This window comes from Lynx canadensis, chromosome A3, assembly GCF_007474595.2.
Source record: "Lynx canadensis isolate LIC74 chromosome A3, mLynCan4.pri.v2, whole genome shotgun sequence".
Classification (NCBI taxonomy): domain Eukaryota; kingdom Metazoa; phylum Chordata; class Mammalia; order Carnivora; family Felidae; genus Lynx; species Lynx canadensis.
Window position 1 is genome coordinate 62,771,400 of NC_044305.1, and position 22,899 is coordinate 62,794,298.

The 22,899-nt window shown below is 37.9% G+C and overlaps 1 protein-coding gene across 4 annotated transcripts in view; it reads right to left on the reverse strand.

Annotated features, from left to right (window-relative positions):
* The window catches only part of THADA (THADA armadillo repeat containing), a 329,970-nt gene that overhangs the window by 211,365 nt on the left and 95,706 nt on the right, over positions 1–22,899 (reverse strand). For all 4 annotated transcript variants that reach the window (XM_030310495.2, XM_030310494.2, XM_030310496.1 and 1 more), the window contains exon 26: positions 15,352–15,443. In XM_030310495.2, coding sequence (XP_030166355.1) covers positions 15,352–15,443 — 92 coding nt within the window. The remainder of the gene's footprint in view (positions 1–15,351; positions 15,444–22,899) is intronic.

Below are 22,899 nucleotides of genomic sequence, written 5' to 3' on the forward strand. Positions count from 1 at the left end.
GAACTTTGTAACTTTTAGAAATACTATATATTATACAACAAAAAGTTTTAGTGTGACGGGAGAATAACCGGAGTTAGGAGTCATATCTGAATTCAAACATCAGCTCCCCTTCATATTAGAAGATATGAGACATGTAGCAAATGTCTCTTATTTAGAACGAGGACAGTTATCTTATTGAGTAATCCTACCAGAATTACATGAGGTAAGTGTATGAAAGTCCTTTGCAGCCTCTGTGTTATAAAGTTGGGAACAGTGGCATTATTACTATGATGAACAATACAATGGAATGATGTCTGACCCGCCCCCCCCCCCCCCACATAGCAAATATTTATAAGTGGTTACTATATATTTCTATGTTTATTTTCCTTATGGATAAACTGGTCCAAATCTACACAGACATTTCTACTGAAAGTTAAAAAACTTTCTACTAAGTTGAACCAACTGAACTACATCTGTTTTGAGGCTCACAGTATAAACTTAAAAATAAGGAAAAATCATTGACTATTAATAAAAAAGCTTGACAAAAGTCTTAAAAATGTCAACAAAACCATGGCCAGCACAACTGACTCAATTATCTACACCATAGAGACTGTCTACACTCTCCTGTCATTAATGGAATCTTATATAATATAGCCGGTGCTCTCAGCCCTACAAACTATGAACAGCTCAGTAGATAAATCTCAATAAGCCTCCACATCAAACAGACTGGAAGAAATCAAAAGACCGCTGAGCTAAGCCAGACCAGGCTGATATTTTGGTTTATTGGTTAACTGTTATGTTTGGAAAGGCATAAAGCTTAATTGCGAGGCTTGAGGTGTATGTCAAAAATGCCTGACTTAAGTAGAAATTCTGATCATAGCATCTGTCACTAGTTAAAATACATGGAGATCTTTATCCAGGCTATTTTTTGTTGTTTATGTTTTCAATAAATGAAAATAACCCAGTCACATGGTGACTAAATATGAATCATTGTTACAGCTTTTTGAGAAGGTTTGGAAATCCCAGGTGTAAATTAGGGAGTAACACTGTTGTTAATCCAAGTCATGTAAAAGTTAAAAAGGGGGAAAATCTGGTTTAGTTTATGACTTCTTGTGGTATTAACCATAGGTTTCTCACAAATACTAATGAATGCAACACTTTGAAACACTATATGGAAAAGTGAAATCCGGTGGTGTTATTTAGATATTTTTACCATTTTCTTACTGAATAACTAACTCCATTTGGCTGGACAAGCAACAAAACTAAACATTTCTTAAAAGGCCCTCGGAGAACATAATTTCTCTTAGTAAAGGTCCAGTAAAGGTTTTATTTAGACGGAAAATGGGGTGCTCATCCCTGCTCTGCCTTCATTTTCAAAGCTTCTCAATCATACTCAACACATCAGTATTTACACGGTACATCAGAATAAGCAACAAATTTGGAAGACAAGCCCTCTCAAGACCTTGGAATTGATTCCAGAGTCCATACCTAATTCACAAGAAGCAATAGCAGCCCAAGAGAGACAGCACACCCCATCTGCAGTACACCAGGAAGAGCCCGAAAGAAAGGGAGGGCAGTGAGTGCTGGGATGACCGGTTTACTCATTCAATTAATTTAAAGACAATTCTCACTAGGGACGTCTGGGTGGCTCAGTTGGTTAAGCGTCTGACTCTCGATCTTGGCTCAGGTCATGATCTCAACAGTTCACAGGATCGAGCCCCGCAATGGGCTCTGCATTGATAAGCATGGAGCCTACTTGGAATTCTTTCTCTCCCTCTCTGCCCCTCCCAGGCTCATGTTCTCTCTCTCTCTCTCTCTCTCTCTCTCTCTCTCTCTCTCTCTCTCAAAATAAATAAATAAACTTAAAAAAAAAAAAAAAAGACAATTCCCATTAAATGAAATTCCTGTACAGCAAGCATTAGTGCACCAGGCCCATTATAAGCATTGCGACATTTACTCCTCGTAACAACTCTGGAGACAGGTCCTATTATCATCCCCAATTTATGATGATTCTGAGATTAAGAAACGGAGGCTCAAGGGACTAAATAACTTGTCTGAAGTCTGAGCCAAAATTTAAATCTAGAGCTAACTCAACATACATTTTCTTAGTAACATCAATCTATCACTTCTTTGCCTCCTATGTAAGGCAGACCCTTCACAAGGCACGGGGGTGGAAAAGGGGCATCAGACACAGGCCCTGCTCTCAAGGAAGCCACAGTTGGGTCAGGGAAGACTTTCTGGAGGAAAAAAGATTCAGGCTGAACTCCACAGAATGGGAAAAACCAGCATACTGTAAGTAGAAGGGACAGGCATTTTAGGAGCAGAAAAAGCAGGAACAAAAGCAACAAAAAGGAAAATCATAACATATTCAAAGGAACAGTAGGGAGATTAGCTTGGTTAGAGTATATGTATTTGTTGGTAGTTGGTAAGAGTTTAATACATATTTGTGGGTTTGAATATTTAGGAGATAAGGTGAAAAGGGCAAGTCCAAATTACATAGGGCCTTGAAAGCTAAGCTGAAGAAAATACAATTAGCCAACAAATAATGTGGGCAAATGTTCAGTCTCACTACCAATAAAAGCAACAGAAATTGAAACAACATGGTGATTTCCCCCTTTACACTCCCTTAAACTTACATTAAAAATTAATAATACCCACTGCTAGGAAGACTACACATGGTAATGAATATATAAATTGTATCTTCTCATTTAAAAGAAGCCTGGCTATCAGTTTTCTGGAATGTTTACATTCTTGAACCCACCATTTCCATTTCGGACAATTTATCCCAAAGAAATAATCCCAAAACACAAGCAAAGCTAAAATGCATGAAGATAGTCCCTGCACCACTTTTTATAATGTGGAAAAATTAGATGGAATGTAAACGCTCAGTGTTAGGCAGGTGGTTAAAACAAAAAAGAAAACGTTTAACAAAATGGGGAAAGGCCAATTAAAGGGGTATGGGCTTTAGACCAGAGGCAATGGAGAGCTAGTGAAAATTCCTGAGTAGGAAGGTAAAATGGGAAACTCTCAAGAAGATCAATTTATCAAGAAACATGAAAATACATAAATAGAATCTGAAGACTACTTATACCCTAATACCAAGAAATTACACCTAGGTGAATCTATCTGCAAGAAATAACCCTACATATTAAAATACTTTGTAAATAAAGATATTCACCACACCGCATACATTGAAAAAAATTAGCAAGGGGTCATCTGGGTGGCTCAGTTGGGTAAGCATCTGATTCTTGATTTGAGCTCAGGTCATGATCTCACGCTTCAGGAGATCGAGTCCCATGTCAGGCTCTGCACTGACAGCGTAGAGCCTGCTTGGGATTCTCTGTCTCCCTCTCTCTCTCTTTCTGCCCCTCCCTTCCTCACACACAGGCACTCTCTTTCTCAAAATAAATAACATTTAAAAAAAATTAGGAAGGAAATTGAATATTATAATAAGACAATTACCAAGTAAACTATGGTTTGTTCATTAAAGGAATGTTACTTTACATGCTAGAATGATTGATATTATACACAAAACCCCGAAAAATGATTCATTTCAATTTAATGAGGGGCAAAGGCAAGAAGAGATTTCTAGAGAAAGAAACCTCCACAGAAAATGCCATGGATCCCATGGAATTCAATTTTCTTGGGTGAGCCAAATGGTTTGCCAGTGCATGGCAGCACAATTCTGAAGGCAATTAGGGCTGAAAACAAGCAAGTATTTAAGAATGGTATGTCCATCTGTGGAAAGGCCACAGCCAATAAATGATCATACGCCCACTGAAATACATTCTTCCCAAGACTTAAATCTATTTACTTTCCCACTGAAACATTGTACTTCCACAATGATGAAAAACTGAAACCTATGCTATTGCAATATTAGTAACTAATCAAAAGAAGAGCATACCACTCCGAGAGAAATTCTCCTTTATTGCCCTGATGTGTTGAAGCTAATGGAAAAGTTGGTCAAGTTAAAGCAAAAAGGAAAAAGAGATGATGACTTGTGCTATGTTTCTGGGGAAAGCTGGGTCCTCACCACCTTTATTTGATAAGTCAGTGACACTGTTTTTTTAGCACAAAGAATTTCATTTCCGAATACATAGAGGGGAGGCATATCAGTCACCAGTACTGCCTTAATGTTTAATGTTGATCTGAATCATTGATTGTTATATAAGATAGGACAAAAGAAGGCAGCAAGATAAAGAAATAGTCAGGTGAGAGGTTCCCACCTAAATGTCAGAACAGAGAAGGGGAGCAAGAAGGGGTTTGTAGAGGCCACGTGTTTGAAGAGGGTGAGGAAGAGCTCACAGAAGCGAGGAAGCGGCAGGCAGGCTCCTCCCTAAGAGAGAGGAAGGGAGTTAACAGAGTACTTAAGGCTTTCCACCTTGCATTGCAGTTGAGTTGAGTCTTATCTCTTCAACTGTTCCTCAAATATTTAGATTATATTTTATAAATATCTGTACTCCTTCCAGTGCTCAAACCCTTTAACCTGGTAAGTATTTTTATTGAACAAATGATTAAAAAAAAAAATGTTGGGTTACCTAAACAGGCCACCAATTATAGAAATGAAACCAGTGGCCGAGGAGGGCTTTGACTGCAGGGGGTGAAAGAGAGGATCAGGGCGCCTGGGTGACTCAGTCGGTTGAGCATCCGACTTTGGCTCAGGTCATGATCTCGCAGTTTGATTTTAGAGGCCAAAAAAGTACATCAAAATACTACATTTGATTTAAATGAAATAGGGATTTTGGGTTACTAAATGAAAATAATTAGGTACCATTTCCAATTTAGAAAGATCATTTGACTTCACACCATTTGGCCTCACAATCACAAAATCAAGGTTGTAATATACAGGTCAAATTCCAAAGTGAATTCGAGTTTCATAAGAAACAGTGTTAGCATTCTGTCAGCTTGTTAGAGATCAGCCATGAACCAGGGAGACGTTTCACATTGCGGAGGAGCATTTTCTGCCTTAGAAGTTGATTATATTGGGGGGCACCTGGGTGGCTCAGTCAGTTAAGCGTCTGACTTCCGCTCAGGTCATGATCTCACAGCTTATGAGTTTGAGCCCTGCATCGGGCTCTGTGCTGACAGCTCAGAGCCTGGAGCCTGCTTCTGATTCTGTGTCTCCCTCGCCCACTCTGCTCTCTGTCCCTCCCCCGCTCATGCTCACTCTCCCTCTCTCTCTAAGAATAAATAAGCATTAAAAAAAAGAATTTGATTATATTTTACTGGGAATCTCCATTTTAATGCTATACCACAATACTTTTTTCATGTGAAAAGACATATACTTTGTTCTTGAGTAAAATTTTTGTACTGCAACCTTGCTTACAGTATGAATTATATAGAATCACATAGCCAGACACACTTGTACTTCATATCTTTTTAAAATTACATGAAGGAATTGCATAAGTAAAAGAAAAAAGACTATGTTTTCCTATTAGACTAAAACACTACACATATTTCTCTTCCTATTAAGCTGCTGTTCTTAATGTACATGCTTTCAAAGCTTTTGAAATAGCCTAGAAGAATGGAGCAGCAGACTTCATTAGTCACCTACTTAAAATTCATTCCCCCATCCCATCCTTCCTTTTAACAGTATTTGAGTTTGGTATGGTATATACCCTTCTCTGAGTAGTCATATGCTTCAGGGAAGACTGGCACCAACCCCAGACTCAACTGGAGAATCCTGATTAGTCTAAGATAATTATGGTGTATCCATTTCCCTTGTCAGGGATAAGTTGGGGCATGATAAGATGTTAACTCTGAACTATGGAAACCAATTTGACAATAAATTCTATATATATATTAAAAAAAAAAAAAGATGTTAACTCTGACCAAAAAGATGTAAAGGGAAGTCTGCATGACGTGGGATTGAGAGTATGGGAAAGCATGTAAGAGGTGGTGGTGTCACTTTTAAAACCAAAGATGGACAAGACCACTGGATATTGTCCCTAGACACTGTTGCATCTAGATGTGATGGCTGGAACTGCAGCCATCTTGCAACCATGAAGGAAGCTTGCTTCGGGCCAATGTCATCACATCAAGGATAGCAGAGCAAAAAAATGAAAAAATCTAGGTCTTTGATGGTATTATCAAGCTAGAATGAATCAATCCTCCTTAAAACTTCCTGGTTATATGCGAGATAATAACTTTTCCTTATTTAAATTTTGATTTTGGTTTTCTTTTACTTTCTTTTACTTGCAGTCAAAAGCATCCTAACTGCTACAAGTCTGAATTATTTCAAGTCTCTGTTTAAATATTAACAAGTGGAGCTATAATCTGGGAAACGAGGGACAACAACAGAGTCTAGTGCTTAATTTACTAGTAAGACATACAGTCCAAAGGTAGAAAAGTCAGTTTCATGAGTGAATTCTAAAGCCTCACCTATTATATTTCAAAGCTGGTTACTATTCTGTTCCCCTCTATCTGCCCTCCCTAAACACACACACACACACACACACACACACACACACACACACACACACACACAATAATGGTTTGGAATTGACCCCACCCCCATACCAATGATCTAAGAAAATGGACACTGTCTTCTGACAAAATGGTAGAATATTCTAAATGTAGAATATAAAGTTTTCTTTCCCAAAGAGGCACTTTAAATATCAGAAGATCTGAAACAGTCTAAGATTATAAAGTTTTCATTGATTAATATTTATTGACTATCTACTATATGCTAGGATACTATTTTGAATTTTTATCTGACAACTTGGGATGAACTTATACTATACATAGCTGCAACTAAAACTTAGCTTTTCTGTTCCTGCCAAGATATATCTGAAACGAGTATCTTTCTTTCTCACAGACAGTGCTGCTCCTAATGATCTGAAACATGCATTCCACCTTCCATTATCAGTTGTCCCCATAGTAGTTGCCCCCAAACTACGTCTGATGGACACAAGACGGTAAAAGATGTTCTTTAAAAGAGAGAGGAAGACAGATTTCCATGGTCAAATAATTTGGGGAAATACTGCATGTTATATCCCACTCTTGAAAATTCACAAAAAACATTATAGCACACAAAATGTCCTAACAGTCCTGTAATAAATTTTTCTTCAATTCAAAGTTTCTGAAACTTACTTAACTCTAAAATCTATTTTTCACTAAATATCTTTCAGTATCTTGGGGAAATTAGTAATTCTTAAAACATAAGACATATGCCTCTCTAATATGGCCACTACTCAATTTAGAAATAATAAAAGGATGGGTTGCCTGAGTGGCTCAATCGGTTGAGTGTCTGACTTCAGCTCAGGTTATGATCTCGCGGTCCATGAGTTCAAGCCCCCCGTCGAGCTTTGTGCTGACAGCTCAGAGCCTGGAGCCTGCTTTGATTCTGTGTCTCCCTCTCTCTCTGACCCTCCTCCCTCTTGCTGTCTCTCTCAAAATAAATACACATTAAAAAAAATTAGAAATAATAAAAAGAATAAATGCTAAAACAACCACACCAAGCTAGAACTATGCTTTAACAATCTACAGAGACTACAAGTTATTCTTAAGTAACTCTCTTCCACAGTCTTGCATCATATTCTCCAATCCTACCAGCCAGGGACACAGAAGTAATCTCTACTCAAATGATTCCAAAAACAATGCTTTTATTATGGAATACTACAATACAAAAACTTCTAAATGATTCCTAATGTCATGTACAATTCAAACTAGCCTCTTTAGCATATCTGTTTTACTCACTGACAAGCCCCAGAACCTAGTATAGTGCTTACAAGAGAGTAGGTGGTCAGTGAATATTTGCTTCAAGAATGAATGAATCAATCAATGAATCAATGAATATCTCCATCGCATCCTCCTCTCCACCTGTGCAAATCCTGCCCATCCTTTCAAGTGTAGATTAAGCCCTGACTCCCGCATGGAGCCCAATTCATCCTCCTCTGATCCCCTATCAATACTGGAGAGTTTGATACTCATTTTTCCTAAACCAGTTCACATGTTGGTTTTCTCTCAAAAAATGAACTCCTTGGGGGCGCCTGGGTGGCGCAGTCGGTTAAGCGTCCGACTTTAGCCAGGTCACGATCTCGCGGTCCGTGAGTTCGAGCCCCGCATCAGGCTCTGGGCTGATGGCTCAGAGCCTGGAGCCTGTTTCCGATTCTGTGTCTCCCTCTCTCTCTGCCCCTCCCCCATTCATGCTCTGTCTCTCTCTGTCCCAAAAATAAATAAACGTTGAAAAAAAAAAAAAATTTAAAAAAAAAAAAAATGAACTCCTTGAAATCCAAGATTATGTTATAAACTATTTTTGTATATATTAGAGTGCCAAGGCTCGGAAGTAAGTTTTCAATGACAAAATTTTATTCATTATATTTCATTAAAAAATTCAGTGTGTGAGGTGCCTGAGTGGCTCAGTCAGTTAGACATCTGACTTGATTTCAGCTCAGGTCATGATCTCATAGTCATGAGCTTGAACCCCGCTGGGCATGGAGTCTGCTTAAGATTCTCTCTCTCTCTCTCTCTCTCTCTCTCTCTCTCTCTCTCTCTCCCCCGCTCACGCCCTCTCTCTCTCTCTCAAAAAAAAAAAAAAGAAAGAAAGAAAATTCAGTGTGTAACAAGAATAACTGGAAATTCCTGGAATTTCTAAACCTATATACTACTAAAATCAGTATTTTATACGGACCAAGTTCTGAATAAAGAAAAAATGTTATCCAAGTTCTGAAGAAACTAGTCCCTCTGGCTTTAACCTCTTTGACTCCATTTTCTCATTTGGAAAATAGCTCTGTGGTATTTCTCTACAGGCACTGAATGAGCAACAAATACTGCTTGCAAACCCCCTGATAAAGGAAGACTTTATCTCATAGTCCTGGAAGCAATCCTGACGTCTTAAATTATGTAATCCTGGTATTACATTATATTAGTCTGGTTCATATAAAATGTAAGCTACAAAAATACCAAAGCTAAGAAAAAATATTTACTCATGCTTTTACTAAGATGCAGAGAGAGGATGCATGCATTGCCAAAATTCCATAGAACATGCTCAAACTAAAGCAACAATGCCTTAGTTATTAAAGAAGGCAATGGCCTGAAGCAGTACTTAGGAACAAAGATTACTTGGTCCATGCAAGAGTCAATATTTAAGAACACAATGACTAATTCCCACTTCAAGTTCATGAACATATTTCTTTTTAAGAGCTTCTTTTTGGTTAAAATTTTTATTTGTGGTTTTTCTACCTATGATCCATGAACCTAAGAATGAACAAAAACTTGCAACATGAAACTCTCCAGTAGGCCAAAGTGTCAATGTAGACTTAATTCTGATTTTAAGGACTTCTCAACGAGGGTTACACAAGACTTGTACTTTACTTACTTTACTTCTTGGTCTCCAAAAATACTCATTTATCTACTCGGCCCAAAGAACCAGACTGAATGTTCTTGAACAACTGTGGAAAATGCATGAATGACACCTCCAGACCATATCAAAACACTGGGACTCTTAACTCAATTCCAGATTACTTGAATCCAAACTACCATTATTGTTGCCAATAGAAACTCCATTTACAAATAATCAGCTGGTTTTTTAAAAAATGTTCTAGTTGAACTTACTATGAGCTAAAAGTAATCATTAGATTCATTTCCAGCACTAGCTGCGTGACCTTCAGCAAATCGCTCAACATTTCCACACAATTTCCACCTTAGGTCGTCTCAAAGATAAAAACTAGTAACAGTTATTATTATCATTTTTTTCAAAAGATATGAATGAAAAATATAAGCACAGACTTGAAAAATTTAGGTTAAGCGTAGAAGACATCATAGCACCGGCAAGGATTATCACAAAACCCCCAAATCCTCTCCCTATAAGCACTGACCTATCATCAAATTCAAGAGGTGAATGTCTCACTGGCCACACAGATATCCTATTGAAGCAATTTAACTCGTCCCCTACTCACCAACCAGAAAACTAAGATTTCAACACTCCTGACTTTATAGTGTGACATTAGAAACCCTGTGACCTGCTCCTCCCTTACCTTGGTCTGTATGAAAACAGAGTATACAGCTCCCTAGGAAGGGAACATCCACGGGACAAAAGCACACAAAGCCTTCCACCGTGCACCACCACCATGAGGTCACATAGTTACCTCAAAACGAACTTCTCATTGGCCCTCTCCCACCTTTCCTCCTAAAAATCAACGTGCCACCTGGGCGATGTGAGATTCTTGCTCCACACTGAGACCTTAGGTGAAGTGGCTCATTTCCCATAGTTTGACAATGTAAAATCTAAAGCCGGACGAACAGGGCGACTCACACTGCTCACGAGGGGCCATGTGTGTTGGTGTGTAAATCTGCACGCGCTCTGCAAAGGGAACCTGACTTGTGCTCTAGTTCTGCCACTTCCTGGCTCTCTGACCTCGGGCAAATAACTAAATCTCACCAACCTCAGTCTACTTCTCCATGAAGTTAGGATGATTATTCACTTTGTAGGGCTGTGATGGAGGCTAAGTTAGTTACCCATAAAGGGTCCAGCCAGCCAAGCACACAAACAGGCACTGAAGATATGCTCCCCTCTTCCTTCTGCACCAGTGGAACAGAGACCACAGCACAGGAGATAACTACAGATATTCTCCATTAGACTGTCCGCTTCCCCGTGGCCAAGTGCATGTCTGATTCATCTTTGGATCCCAGTGCCCAGCCGAGAGCCTGGCCCAGAGTAAACACATAATAAATGCTTTTTAAATGGAGAAAATGAGAATCCTTTGGGTCTGAGGATGTTAAGATTATCCTGGCCACAGTCAAAGAAAATTTTGATTTCCAGGTTGACCAAACAGGCGCTTGCTACAAACTATTATATAGTTCAAAGCAAATAAGCTATTCTGAATTCTAATAATTACATTCTCTAGAATATAAAAACCGAATTGCCCTACAGCTCTCAACTTTAGTTTTGAGAATCCAATTATTTCCTAAACAATGGAGTGGGAAACCACAGAAACTTGTGGAATCCCTTTTCCTAGAAAACATGAAGAACAAGAGAGAAGCCAGTCTGTTTGGAAACTGCTTTGAATTCTGTCTATAAGCAAAGACTGGACCAGATCAGATGCCCCTCAGAGGATCCTTCCAGACCGACACAACCAAGATATTGAGAGAAATAACTAAAATAATTCTTTGTAATTTACACCCAGGAAAGTAAAATAAATACAGTTCTACATCTCCTAACATAGTCATTTAAATTAATTTTTCATGGACCTAGTAAAGCTTTTACAAACATTTTCTTCTTAAATTGTACTAAACCATCCCAGGATACTAACTTAAATATGAGCTTTCTTTAATAAGGCAGAATAGAGATCATTATACTTAATAATACAAAAAACAAGATTATTATTCTTTTGTTCCATTTTTCAACCCACCTATTTCCACGTACCCCAAATGTATTCATTTCCAAAGCTTTACAAGAAACACTACTTCCCCCAAATATTCCACTCAATTCTTCCATTGAGGATTCTCCAGTGCATCTATTACTCATGTCACATTGTACATTCGCTTATTACAAATTGTCTTCAACTTGTATCTTTCACAGATAACAATTTCTGTTCCCTTAGTTAAAACATAAGCTCCTTTAGCAAGGTCCAAGTTTTATACTTCTCTTGTACTCCTCTGTTGTGTCAATAATGAGTTTATGACAAATGCTAACAAATTCTCACTGGCTAAGTGACTTAAAATGAAGACAGAAAGCAAGAGCTGTAGAATACACTGAGACCAACGTGAAGCTTTGGCAAAACCTGGAAGCGTTCAGACTGCCACATATTGATATTTGTCATTTACCTGGGACTAGAATAGTTGAAGGTTAATACCACAGGGACTAAAGAGAAAGACCTAGAGTTAAAGATCACATTGGTTTAGCTCCTGCCCCGTACGGAAAGAGGAACCATCAAGGGTAGACCCCTCACAACACTGAGGATGGAGGCCATTTTGGAAAGCCCACCACACTCCCTGCATCACAGGGCTATGCAGGCTCTGCTTCTACGTAGGATCAAAGGTTCATCCAGTCAGGCCAAGTCAGTCAGGAGGTAATAAATAGAAAGGAAAGGAGATTTAGAAAATTAAAATGCTGTAAAATTATTTCAAAACAAGTGAAACTTAAGTGTTCTCATTCTTCATAATCCAAGGAACGCATCTAGAACAAGACTAAGGAGCTCTAGAGTCCCATCATTACGAGTGCACTCTACATACTTACAAATGGGGATGCAGAACCTTCTATTCCCTTCTTTACATACGTAAAGGGAACTTCTCGTCCCCACTACAAGGCAGGTACTGTTCTAGGAACTGGGAATATAGCAGGTTACCAAACCACAATTCCAGTAACAATTACATAAAGCCTTAGCTTGGTATTTTACAGAAATAGGAGACCTCCAGGACAGTCCAAATCTCTTATCTTAGAGGAGAAAACCACGGCCCAGAAAGGTTAACTAATTTGTCTCAGTTGGTTATCGTGGCTACATGGCAACAAAGGCAGGAATAGAAACCAGATTTCTTATCTCTCCTCTCATAACAAAATTTACTTACTCATTAAGCAACTATTTCTGTGCGCCTGTTATATGCCACACATATGCTAGGTATACAAATGGGTAAGATATTGACTCTGTACTCCAAAATTTCACTATAATTCTAAGACGATGGGCCGAGTACTAGAATAGAAGTGGTAATAGAAAAAAAGCAACTCTGTCTCTAATTGTGTAGGACTTCCAACATTTTAAAAGAAATGAACTGTTAATCATTTGTTTTATCCCCACCACAGCCCTTTGAGTACAGGGCACAGATCTTATTATTCCCGTTACATAGATGGAGAAATTGAAGTACAAAGAGGATAAGGGAGTCTATTAAGGTCATCTCCAGCAGCAGCAAAATGCCTAGAAACCAAGTCTGTTTACCCCAAGATAGACATTTTTTCCCCACTAGATGGGAAAGGCAGATGTTCTTTTTATGACCAGTTCCCTTCTGACCAAGAACACACATTTGCAAGACGGTGTGCAGACCAATCTGTGGCTGTGAAAGTAGATTTAACTGGCCTGTGAGGTCTCATCAGCTGAGTGTAGTTATTCGATGGGTGAGTGACCCACCAACAAGACATCATTATTACTAGCATTCTGAAAGTGCCCATGATGTATACACAGAATAGATGAGAAACGTTCTGCCCTCACAGAATTAATAGTGTAGGGAACAAGCTTATAAACATTTCAACAAAAAGTGATAGACTTAAACAAACTACAACTAGAACCACTACAAATAACAGCTAATCTAAGACACTAAAGGTTTTGCAGAGCAAATCCAGTGGGTGCTTCCAGGAAATATACTCTTCAACAGTTAAACAGAGAACAGAAGCTCTGTATACATAATGATATATACCAATCTTCAGATTATTAAAGTAAAGGCTCTCACCAAGAATGTTCATCACATTTTTAAAAATTATTAATTTCTTAATTCCTTCATTTCACTTTTCAACTTTACTCAAAGCAATTATATGAATATTCCATTTCCATCTTTCTAGGAAAGTTACATATTTTGTAACCTTTCCTATTTAAGAAAAATGAATTTATAATGGTGGCTCCCATCAGCATGCCTTTGGCAAATAGATTAAAGCAGGGTGGTTTCATTGTGTTATTCTTCCAACCTCCTTCAGACGTAACCTAAATGGAATGATGATTTTTCTCCTGTACATAGTAAAATCTGTGTACACATCCATGTATCACTCATTCTATAAAAAGTAAAATGTAAAAAAGCATTTCTTCACTGTCAAATTTAGTTTTAAACATTAATTTCACTTGTTAATTATCTCATATTTTACTTATGCTGTTATTTATTTATCACCGTCTCTTTTTTTTTCATGTTTGTTTATTTTTGAGAGAGAGAGAGAGAAAGAGCGTGCACACATGCACAAGTGGGAAAGGGGCAAACAGAGAGAGCAGGAGACATAGAATCTGAAGCAGTCTCCAGGCTGCGAAAGGCCAGCCCAGAGCCCGACATGGGGCTCGAACCCACCAACTGAGATTATGACCTGAGCCTAATCAGATGCTTAACCAACTGAGCTACCCAGGTGCCCCTATTTATCACAATTTTATAACATGACCAAACTGTTTTAAACCTCAACACTTTAGAATTATTACAAAATAAAGAAAGCTAAGGAGAAAGAAATCTTAGTGATTTCAAACTACTGAGAAGAATTTCTTTAGAAACCTACTAAATAGTAAAAATTGTAATCATCCTTTCAAAGGAATAATGTTAGCATTATTTTAAAAATATAACTTGATTAGAAAAAACAAAACTCTCTGGTATTTCCTGAATATACTCTGGGGATTCATACTTATAGCCAGTTGCCTTCTTTTTAAATATTTATTGAATTTCATAGGGCAATAAATAGCAATTTAAATGACAATTCAGAACTATCTGTAGGTTTCATTAGACTTACCAACAGTACATCATAAAATTATTCCATATTTTCTAATTCCTAAAACTCACTTCCATCACAAGAAAATATTTTAACAAATAACAGCTTAAAACCTAAATTAAAAATGTGATAATCAGCCTTTTTAGGGAGGAGAGGAACATGGCCAGGGTTATCTTCAGATCCTTAAGAGAAAGCACTGGGCCTAACTGGATCCTAAATGAAGTTAAGAAAGTAATTATACATGCAGCGACAGTGACATCTAGTGTCCGACCTTGCACGCCGCTAGACTACCATCAAATCCTAAAGGCTAAAGAAAGTTATTCAAAACTTCTCTTCTTTAAAACCAACAAACGGAACTTGTGCATTGTATCTAAAGATACAACCCATTGTCAAAGTGTTTCTATAGGTTTCTTCCCAGACATTAAAAAAAAAAATCTTAAGAGTAAAACATCTTAAAAAAAAACTGTAACACTAAAGCCCTAAAAAGTAAAAAGCACTGTTTACTCCATGTGGCCAACATCTACCTGGAACTGCTCCCCTTGGCTGCAGAGTTTAACGCAAAAATAATCTGGGACATGCTCTGATGGGTGTATCACAAACATTTAAACTTCCAGCTACAAAAGTAAAGATACTACACAAGTTAGTACGTGGTTAAAACATCAAGAAAAAACAATTTAGGACATTAAAGGAATACCTGAAGATGCAAAGAAAACAAAAAAATACTTTAACTGTTGCACTGAGAAACCAGCTCGACATTTCAGCCCATGCTACCTTGCCATATTTTTGTTGCTTTGAAAGGTCCACTTATTAAACAGTAGGTATTTTTGCCCAAGAGGTTAGAATTTGGCAGCTTAGGTTAATTTACTATAGTATTTTAATAGTTTTATGCTCTAGATGAATCCATAAAAGTAAGCAAATTTCCAAAAATTATTTTTGGCCAGGACAATATTTTGTAAAAAGTAAAGTTAGCGTTAGATGAAGCTTACCTATTTTTTTTGGAAAGTTCATCCTTTCCCCTTTTAACTCCAAATATTCTTGTGATCAAGGTACTGAAAAGAAGTGTGGATGAATTTCTCACCTAATGTAAAAATAAACGCACAATAAGGATTAAGAAATATACATGGCATGAAACCAACATTTACAATGTTCAAACTTGATATTCAAAGTCATTACCCAACTGGCTAGTGTGGGGCTAAACAAAATATGGTTTGTGTTCATGAAATAATTTTCAAAAACTACATAGTAACTGACTCCATGACTTCCTCTTACATTAAGCTCCGCAATCCAAACACACGCACATAACACGGCCCTTGCCTATACTTCTAACATTACCACCAATTGTTTTCAATATCTCTTTGTACTTGTATCATCAAATAACACTTTCTTTTAAAAAAATTCATTTTCCCATATCCTTTCTGACAATGATTATCCCCTTAAAGAGCTCAGCTCTTTCCATTCATTTTCTGTAGTCATTTACCTGTGGGATATATTCATAAGACCTAACTCAATCCACATTATTAAGATGGCCAAGAAAATATTTAATATCCAAAATGTTGTTTATTAACCCTACAATGTAGTAATCTAATAAATTTTAACCCTAAAATTATCTGAGACAACTGGTTGATAAAAATAAGAGGATGAAACTATCATTAATAAACATAAATCATTTCTCCAAAATGATAATAATAGATATCTCTATTCTAAACCAGTGTGTCAAGATGTTGTTTTGCTGGATTATAAACATGTCTTGGGGCACCTGGGTGGCTCAGTTGGTTAAGAGTCCAACTTTGGCTCAGGTCATAAATCTCGCAGTTCCTGAGTTCAAGCCCCACATCGGACTGTCTGCTGTCAGCACAGAGCCTTCTTTGCATCCTCTGTCTCCCTCTCTCTCTCTCCCCTCCTCTGTGTGCACGCGTATGCATGCTCACTCTCTTTCTCTCTCTCAAAAATAAATAAACATTACAAAAAAAATTTGTTAATGTCTGAATGCCACGGCATATTGGGCTTCCTCAATTACCTTGCCAAATCCGAGCAGAGATCTATAAATACGTACTGACTTCCCTACAATATGTAAGGCACTATACCAGCATCATGGAGAATATCTAGAAATAGAAGACACACTTACAGCCAACACAGAGCCTACATTCTAATGAGATAGGTGTCATAATCATGTGGTATGTTTAAACAGCAACATAAGAAGAAAGGTAATTCAAAGTAACGCTTTTAGATTTAGACTAAGACTTAGAAAATAGCCCTCTAAAACCACTACAGTAGGGGTCACAAACTCAAATGTCCACAGGAACCAGTGAGTGACAGGAGCAGCACAGGACTAGGTCTAATGCAGCCACTATTCAGCTTTCACTGAGTAGCATGAGGGAATGTAAGCCCAGTGTTGCCAGATCTGCTTTTTTAAGAGAAGCCAGAAAACCCAGTTTTTATGTGAAATCCATTATTTTGAAATGTTGGCAACAGATTAAAGGGGGGGGGGGGGAAACCACTGAGGAGGCCAAATAAAACACAGTTGTAGGCTAGATTTGACCTATCAGCCATTTGCAACCTCTCCTCTAGAAGCCCAAGACTGACTCAATTCATGCATGGTAACTCTAAAAGTAGACTATAATTCATACCAAAGTGGTATAATTTATACCAATATTGCAATGAAACCCTAAAATTGGATAAATTCACTTATGTTCATTCCACAGTCAACAAACATTCATGAAGACACTACTATGTGCCCTAACCAATATCCCCGAACAACAAATCTATCCTGTTACACTGTCAACGTGGCCTCTGGCCTACTCAGATCTTGATTATCTCTTACCTCATCTATTGACTTAGTACCCAAAGACTCTTGGGTTTAAGATGACTTGATGAAGTCACATAAAAACACTGTCTCCTCTCAGGAATCACACAAAAACATAAAAAGAAAAACAGGAGCACAAATTCCATTCTGCCCTGAACAAAACTTTCTAAGAAAAGCTGCTAGATGTAGTGTAAATGCAAGCTAAAACAGGAGTTCCTGGAGATGAAAGAGGATGCCTGCCCTTAATCAAAACTTAGACGACTGTTTTACAAAGTGAATGGGTACCCCCAGAAAGAAAACCCCTTTGTGTGATTCCATAGGCTAGAGGCAGGAGACAGTCTTTCTGTAATATTAAGATGGATCTGAGGGTTCCAGTAGTAGTACTCTGATTCATTCATTATCAAGTTCCCTCATTAGCAGCCAATAATCGTCATTGCCTTTTCCAGTAGGTGTAGCAAAATGGTGATTGATATTCTACCATTAATTAGCTATACTTTTCAGAAAAATAAAGTTTTCCTTCATCAGCTCTTTGATTACCCTGTTACTCGGTTACTACAGAATCATTTCCATAAATTTACCAGTTTGCTGGATAATGGGTTCATGCCATGGCAGCCCCCAAAGGTCACCAAATCATGATCTTTTAAGACATTAATAAAATTAATTTTCCTTCTACTCAGATATGATCCACATACCATAAAATTCACCATGTTAAAGGGTACTAACTATTCAGTGGTTTTTACTACATTCGCAACATAGGAAACTACCACCACTACCTAATGCTACAGTATTTTCATCATTGCAAAATGAAACCCTATACACGTTAGTAGTCATCACGCACCCTCCCACACTAGGCAAACACTAATCTACTTTCTGTCTCTATGGATTTACCTATTCTGGACATTTCATATGCACGTGATGATGTAACATGCAGCCTCTTTTGTCTAGCTTAGCTGCTCTTTACTCACGTTGTAACATGTATCAGTATGTAATCCCTTTTCATGGCCAAATAATATGCCATTGTATGGATATACCACATTTTTAAATCTACTCATCATTTGATGAACATTGGGGTTGTTTCCATTTTCTGGCTAGTATGGATAATGATGCTACGAACACTCCTATATGAGTTGTTGCGTGAACGTGTTTTCATTTCTTTTGGGTATATACATAGAAATGGTATAGCTGAGCCATATGGTAGAAAGAGTAGGCAGTTAGACACGAGCTGGAGGCAAAGGCAGTGATAAAGAGGCGACACATTAGAAGCCTGAGGGCACAACATCCTGACTTTGTGGCTTCCAACACCCTAGGGCTTACAGACCAAGAGCCACAGGTGCAGAACATGCACTCTCATCCTCAACCTCTACCCCATGGTAACATATGGCCTCATTATATTTACCTTGCGGTGTTGACCCACCTCCCTGCCCACCCCTGTGGCAGAAGACGGTCTTGACAGTTCTGGCAAGAACCCTGTAGGGAAAGAAACTACCCCTCCCAACAAGTAGGAGTACTTTAGATGACTGGAAACAACCTCAGCTGGAGACAACCCTAGCTATGACCCATAACCTACACAAACATAAAAAGACATTCCTAACCCCAGTACAGTTGCCACCTCTGGGCCTGTCCACTCTCTCACTTCAAGAGTGTAATGTTCTTGATAAACTGCTTTGTGCTTGCCACTTTCCTTCTGGCTATCTTTATTCAAGTGTGGATCCTCACATAAATCTTTTGTGGGGAACCCAAGACCCAAGACCTCCATTCACACAATGCATACTCTCCCATTGGTAACCGTAACTCTACGTTAACCTTTTGAGAACCTGACAAAGTGGTAGTACCATTTTACATTTGCACCGGCACTGTATGAGGGTTCCAATTTCACCAATTCTCCAAATGCTCCCCAATAACTGTTACTGTCCACCTTTTTTATTGTAACTATTCTAAGTGGGTGTGATTTGCATGTCCCCAGTGATCAATGATGTTAAGCATCTTTTCATGTGCTTATTGTACATTTACATACCTTTTCTGGAGAAATGTATTCAAGTTCTTTGCCCAATTTTTAACCAGGTTGCCTTTTTATCATTGAGTTTTAAGAGTTCTTTATACATTTTATATGCTAACCAAATATCAGATACATGATTTGCAAATATTTTCTCCCATTCAGTCAGTTGTCTTTTCATTTTCTTGATGGTATCCTTTGAAACACTGGCATTTTAAATTTTGATCAAGTCTAACATTCTTCTTTTGCTGCTTAGCTTTAAGTATCATATCTAAGAAACTGTTACCTAATCCAAGGTCACAAAGTTTGACAGTTAATATTTTCTTCTAAAACTTTCATCATTGGGGCACCTGGATGGTTCAATCGATTGACTCTTGATTTTAGCTCAGGTCATGATCCCAGGGTTGTGGGATCCAGCCCCTCATCCACGAGGGGCTTCTGCTCAGCGTGGAGCCTCTTAAGACTCTCTCTCTCTCTCTCTCTCTCTCTCTCTCTCTCCCCCTCTGTCCCTCCCCTCTCCCCTGCTAATGTGCTCTCTCTCTCTCTCTAAAAATTAATTAATTAATTAATTAATTAAGGAGTTTGATCTATTTTGAAATTTTTTAATATGGTATAAGATAGGATGCAAATTCATTCTTTTACAGGTATATATGCAGCTGTCCTGGTACCATTTGCTGAACAGACTATTCTTTCCCCCACTGAAATGTCCTTTTTACTAAATGTTAGGTTTTATTTCTGGACACTTAATTCTATTGTATTGATTTATAAATGTCTTTCCTATGCCAGTACCACATTATCTTGATTACTCTTGCCTTCATTGTAAGTTTCAAAATTTGGGCATGTGAGTCCTCTGTTGTTTGTTTTGTTTTTTTTTTTCAAGATTGTTTTGGCTAGTCTGAGTCCCTTGCATTTGCATCTGAATTTTACAATCACTTGGTCAATTTCTGCAAAAAACCCCAATAGGATTTTAACAGAGACTATTGTATCTGCAGATCAATTTGGGGAGTATTGCCATCTTAACAATATTAATGAAGTCTTCCAGTCCATGAACATGAAATATATTTCCATTTATTAGGCCTTTATCAATTTCTTTCAAAAATGTTTTGTAATTTTCAGTGTACAAGTCTTACACTTCTTTTGTTAAATGTATTCCTAAGTATTTTATTCCCTTTGATGCTATTACAAATGGAATTGTTTTCTTAATTTCATTTTTTTAATTTTATTTATATTTGAGAGAGAGAGAGAGAGAGAGACAGTGTGTGAGCAGGGGATGCTCAGAGAGACAGGGAGACACAGAATCTGAAGCAGGCTCCAGGCTCTGGGCTGTCAGCACAGAGCCCGATGCAGGGCTCGAATCCATGCCAGAGTCAGAGACCTAACTAACCAACTGAGCCATTCAGGTGCCCCTTTAATTTCATTTTTGGATTATTCATTGCTAGTCTATAAAACTACAATTGATTTTTGTATGTTACTCTTGTATCCTACAACCTTGATGAATTTGTTTGTTAATGATTAATTAATTAATGGTTGTGTGTGTGTGTGTGTTCCTTAGGATTTTCTATATACTGTATATGATTACATCACTGAAAAATAGCGATAGTTTTGCATCTTTCTTTCTAATCTTGCTGATTTTTATTTCTTATTCTTGCCTAACTGTCCTACCTACAACTTCTAGTACAATGTTGAACAGATGTGCCAGAGTTGATACCTTGTCCTATTCTTGATCTTAGGAGGAAAGCTTTTTTTAGTCTTTCACCATTGAGTATGTTATTAGCTATGGGTTTTCCATTGATACCCATTGTCAGGTTGAGAAAGTTCCCTTCCATTCCTACTTTATTGAGTATTTATAACAAGAAATGGTGTTGGGATTTCCACATCTGCTTAAATGATCATATGGTTTTATCCACTAGCCTATTCATAGAGGGTACTATATTGATTTTCATATGTTGAAAATATATACTCTATATTCTAAATGTGTAGAAGTAATATAGCACAACATTAAAAACAATTACTGTAAATATAGAGCAAAATAACTAGCATGGAAGACACTACTTGTTACTTAAGACAGAAGAGCGTCCCTATGTTTCTGTGCTGTAGGTAGTATAATAGTTCCAGGACATCTGTGTAAAGTACTCCTTTTATTTTCTAATATTTCATCCATATTTTCTGGCCTTCTCCACTATAAAGCTAATTAAGGAGGGAAAGTACGTAGAAGTACAATTGAAGGAGAGGTGATGATTGACAAACTGCATTACCAACTCCTAAATCATTGTTAGTAGATACAAATATGCCTCATTGATATATCCATGTGGGTAATGAAAAAGGTCATTATCAGCACTAATATATTTTGGAAAAATAATCATAGTAACGACAATGAAAACATGTCCTATTTGGGAAGGATGGATCAAGGAGAATACAAGTAAAAAAAGAGAGTAACAATAGAAAAAAGCAGTAAAGTTAAAAATGGAGAGAACAGAATGGTTGCCAAATAACCTCAGCTATAGTCAATTCTTATCATAAGGAAAATACCAGAAAACCTTCCTGTTTTCTTACCTCCTTCCCCATCAAGCCCTGAACACAGTGTTGATAAAGACTTGATATTCAGCTACAAACTGACAACTGCTATCAGTTTTTCCCTTCTATTCATTAAGTATATATACTTTTTCTTTCCTTTCTAGCATGAAAAGGCTAACCATACAGTCTTGTGTAAAATATAGGAGGGTTAGGCAAAGGAAAAGAAAATTAGGTTTCACAAAGCAGTGTGTGTGTGTGTGTGTGTGTGTGTGTGTGTGAGAGAGAGAGAGAGAGAGAGAGAGGGAAAGAGAGAGAGAGTCTGTGTGTAGAAGTGTGCATGCATGTATATATGTTTATGTGTAGACAATACATTTTTCTTATATATGTATGGCTTTACTTATATAACATAAATGCCCCCTTGACAAATAGTTTTAAAATATAAATGCACAGCCTATTATGTGCAATCACTAAGTGGTACAGTCATTTATACACCATACACCTTCACCCTTAATAGACGGTCACATCCCTGACAATGGGATCTACATACAATATAAAATATTTTGTGTAGTGTACATGGTACCAGTTTATAGTAGAAAGAAATACTCTGTGAAAAAAATGAAATGAGATTTGGTTCTAATTTGCCTTTCATCACTTCTTAGCCATGTGACTTTGAAGAAGACACTTAAAACTTTAGGTCATAAATCCCTCATCTGTAATGCAGGAAAGCTGTACTGAAATTTCTGGGCCTATGATTAAGGGGAGGGCCAGCCAAGTTCTGCAGTTCATGGTGACCTCCTTCCAAAAGAGTAAGACAAAGGAAGAGACAGAACTTCCACCCGTCCATATACCACCTATGCAAGACTTAAAAAACATTTTTTTTTAATGTTTATTTATTTTTGAGAGACAGGGAGACAGAGAGACCAGAGCGTGAGAGGGGGAGGGGTAGAGAGAGGGAGACACAGAATCCCAAGCAGGCTCCAGGCTCTGAGCTGTCAGCACAGAGCCCAACACGGGGCATAAACCCAGTGACCATGAGATCATGACCTGAGCCGAAGTCAGACGCTTAACCAACTGAGCCACCCAGGCGCCCCTGCATGATCTTTTTTTTTTTTAAGTACTTTCCTGTGAGTAAAGCTCCATGCCAAGGCATGCCGTGTAATGTAGAGCATGGCTAGGTTTAAGCACCACACAGTCTTCAGCCTGGCACCCTTGGGGCAAACTCAC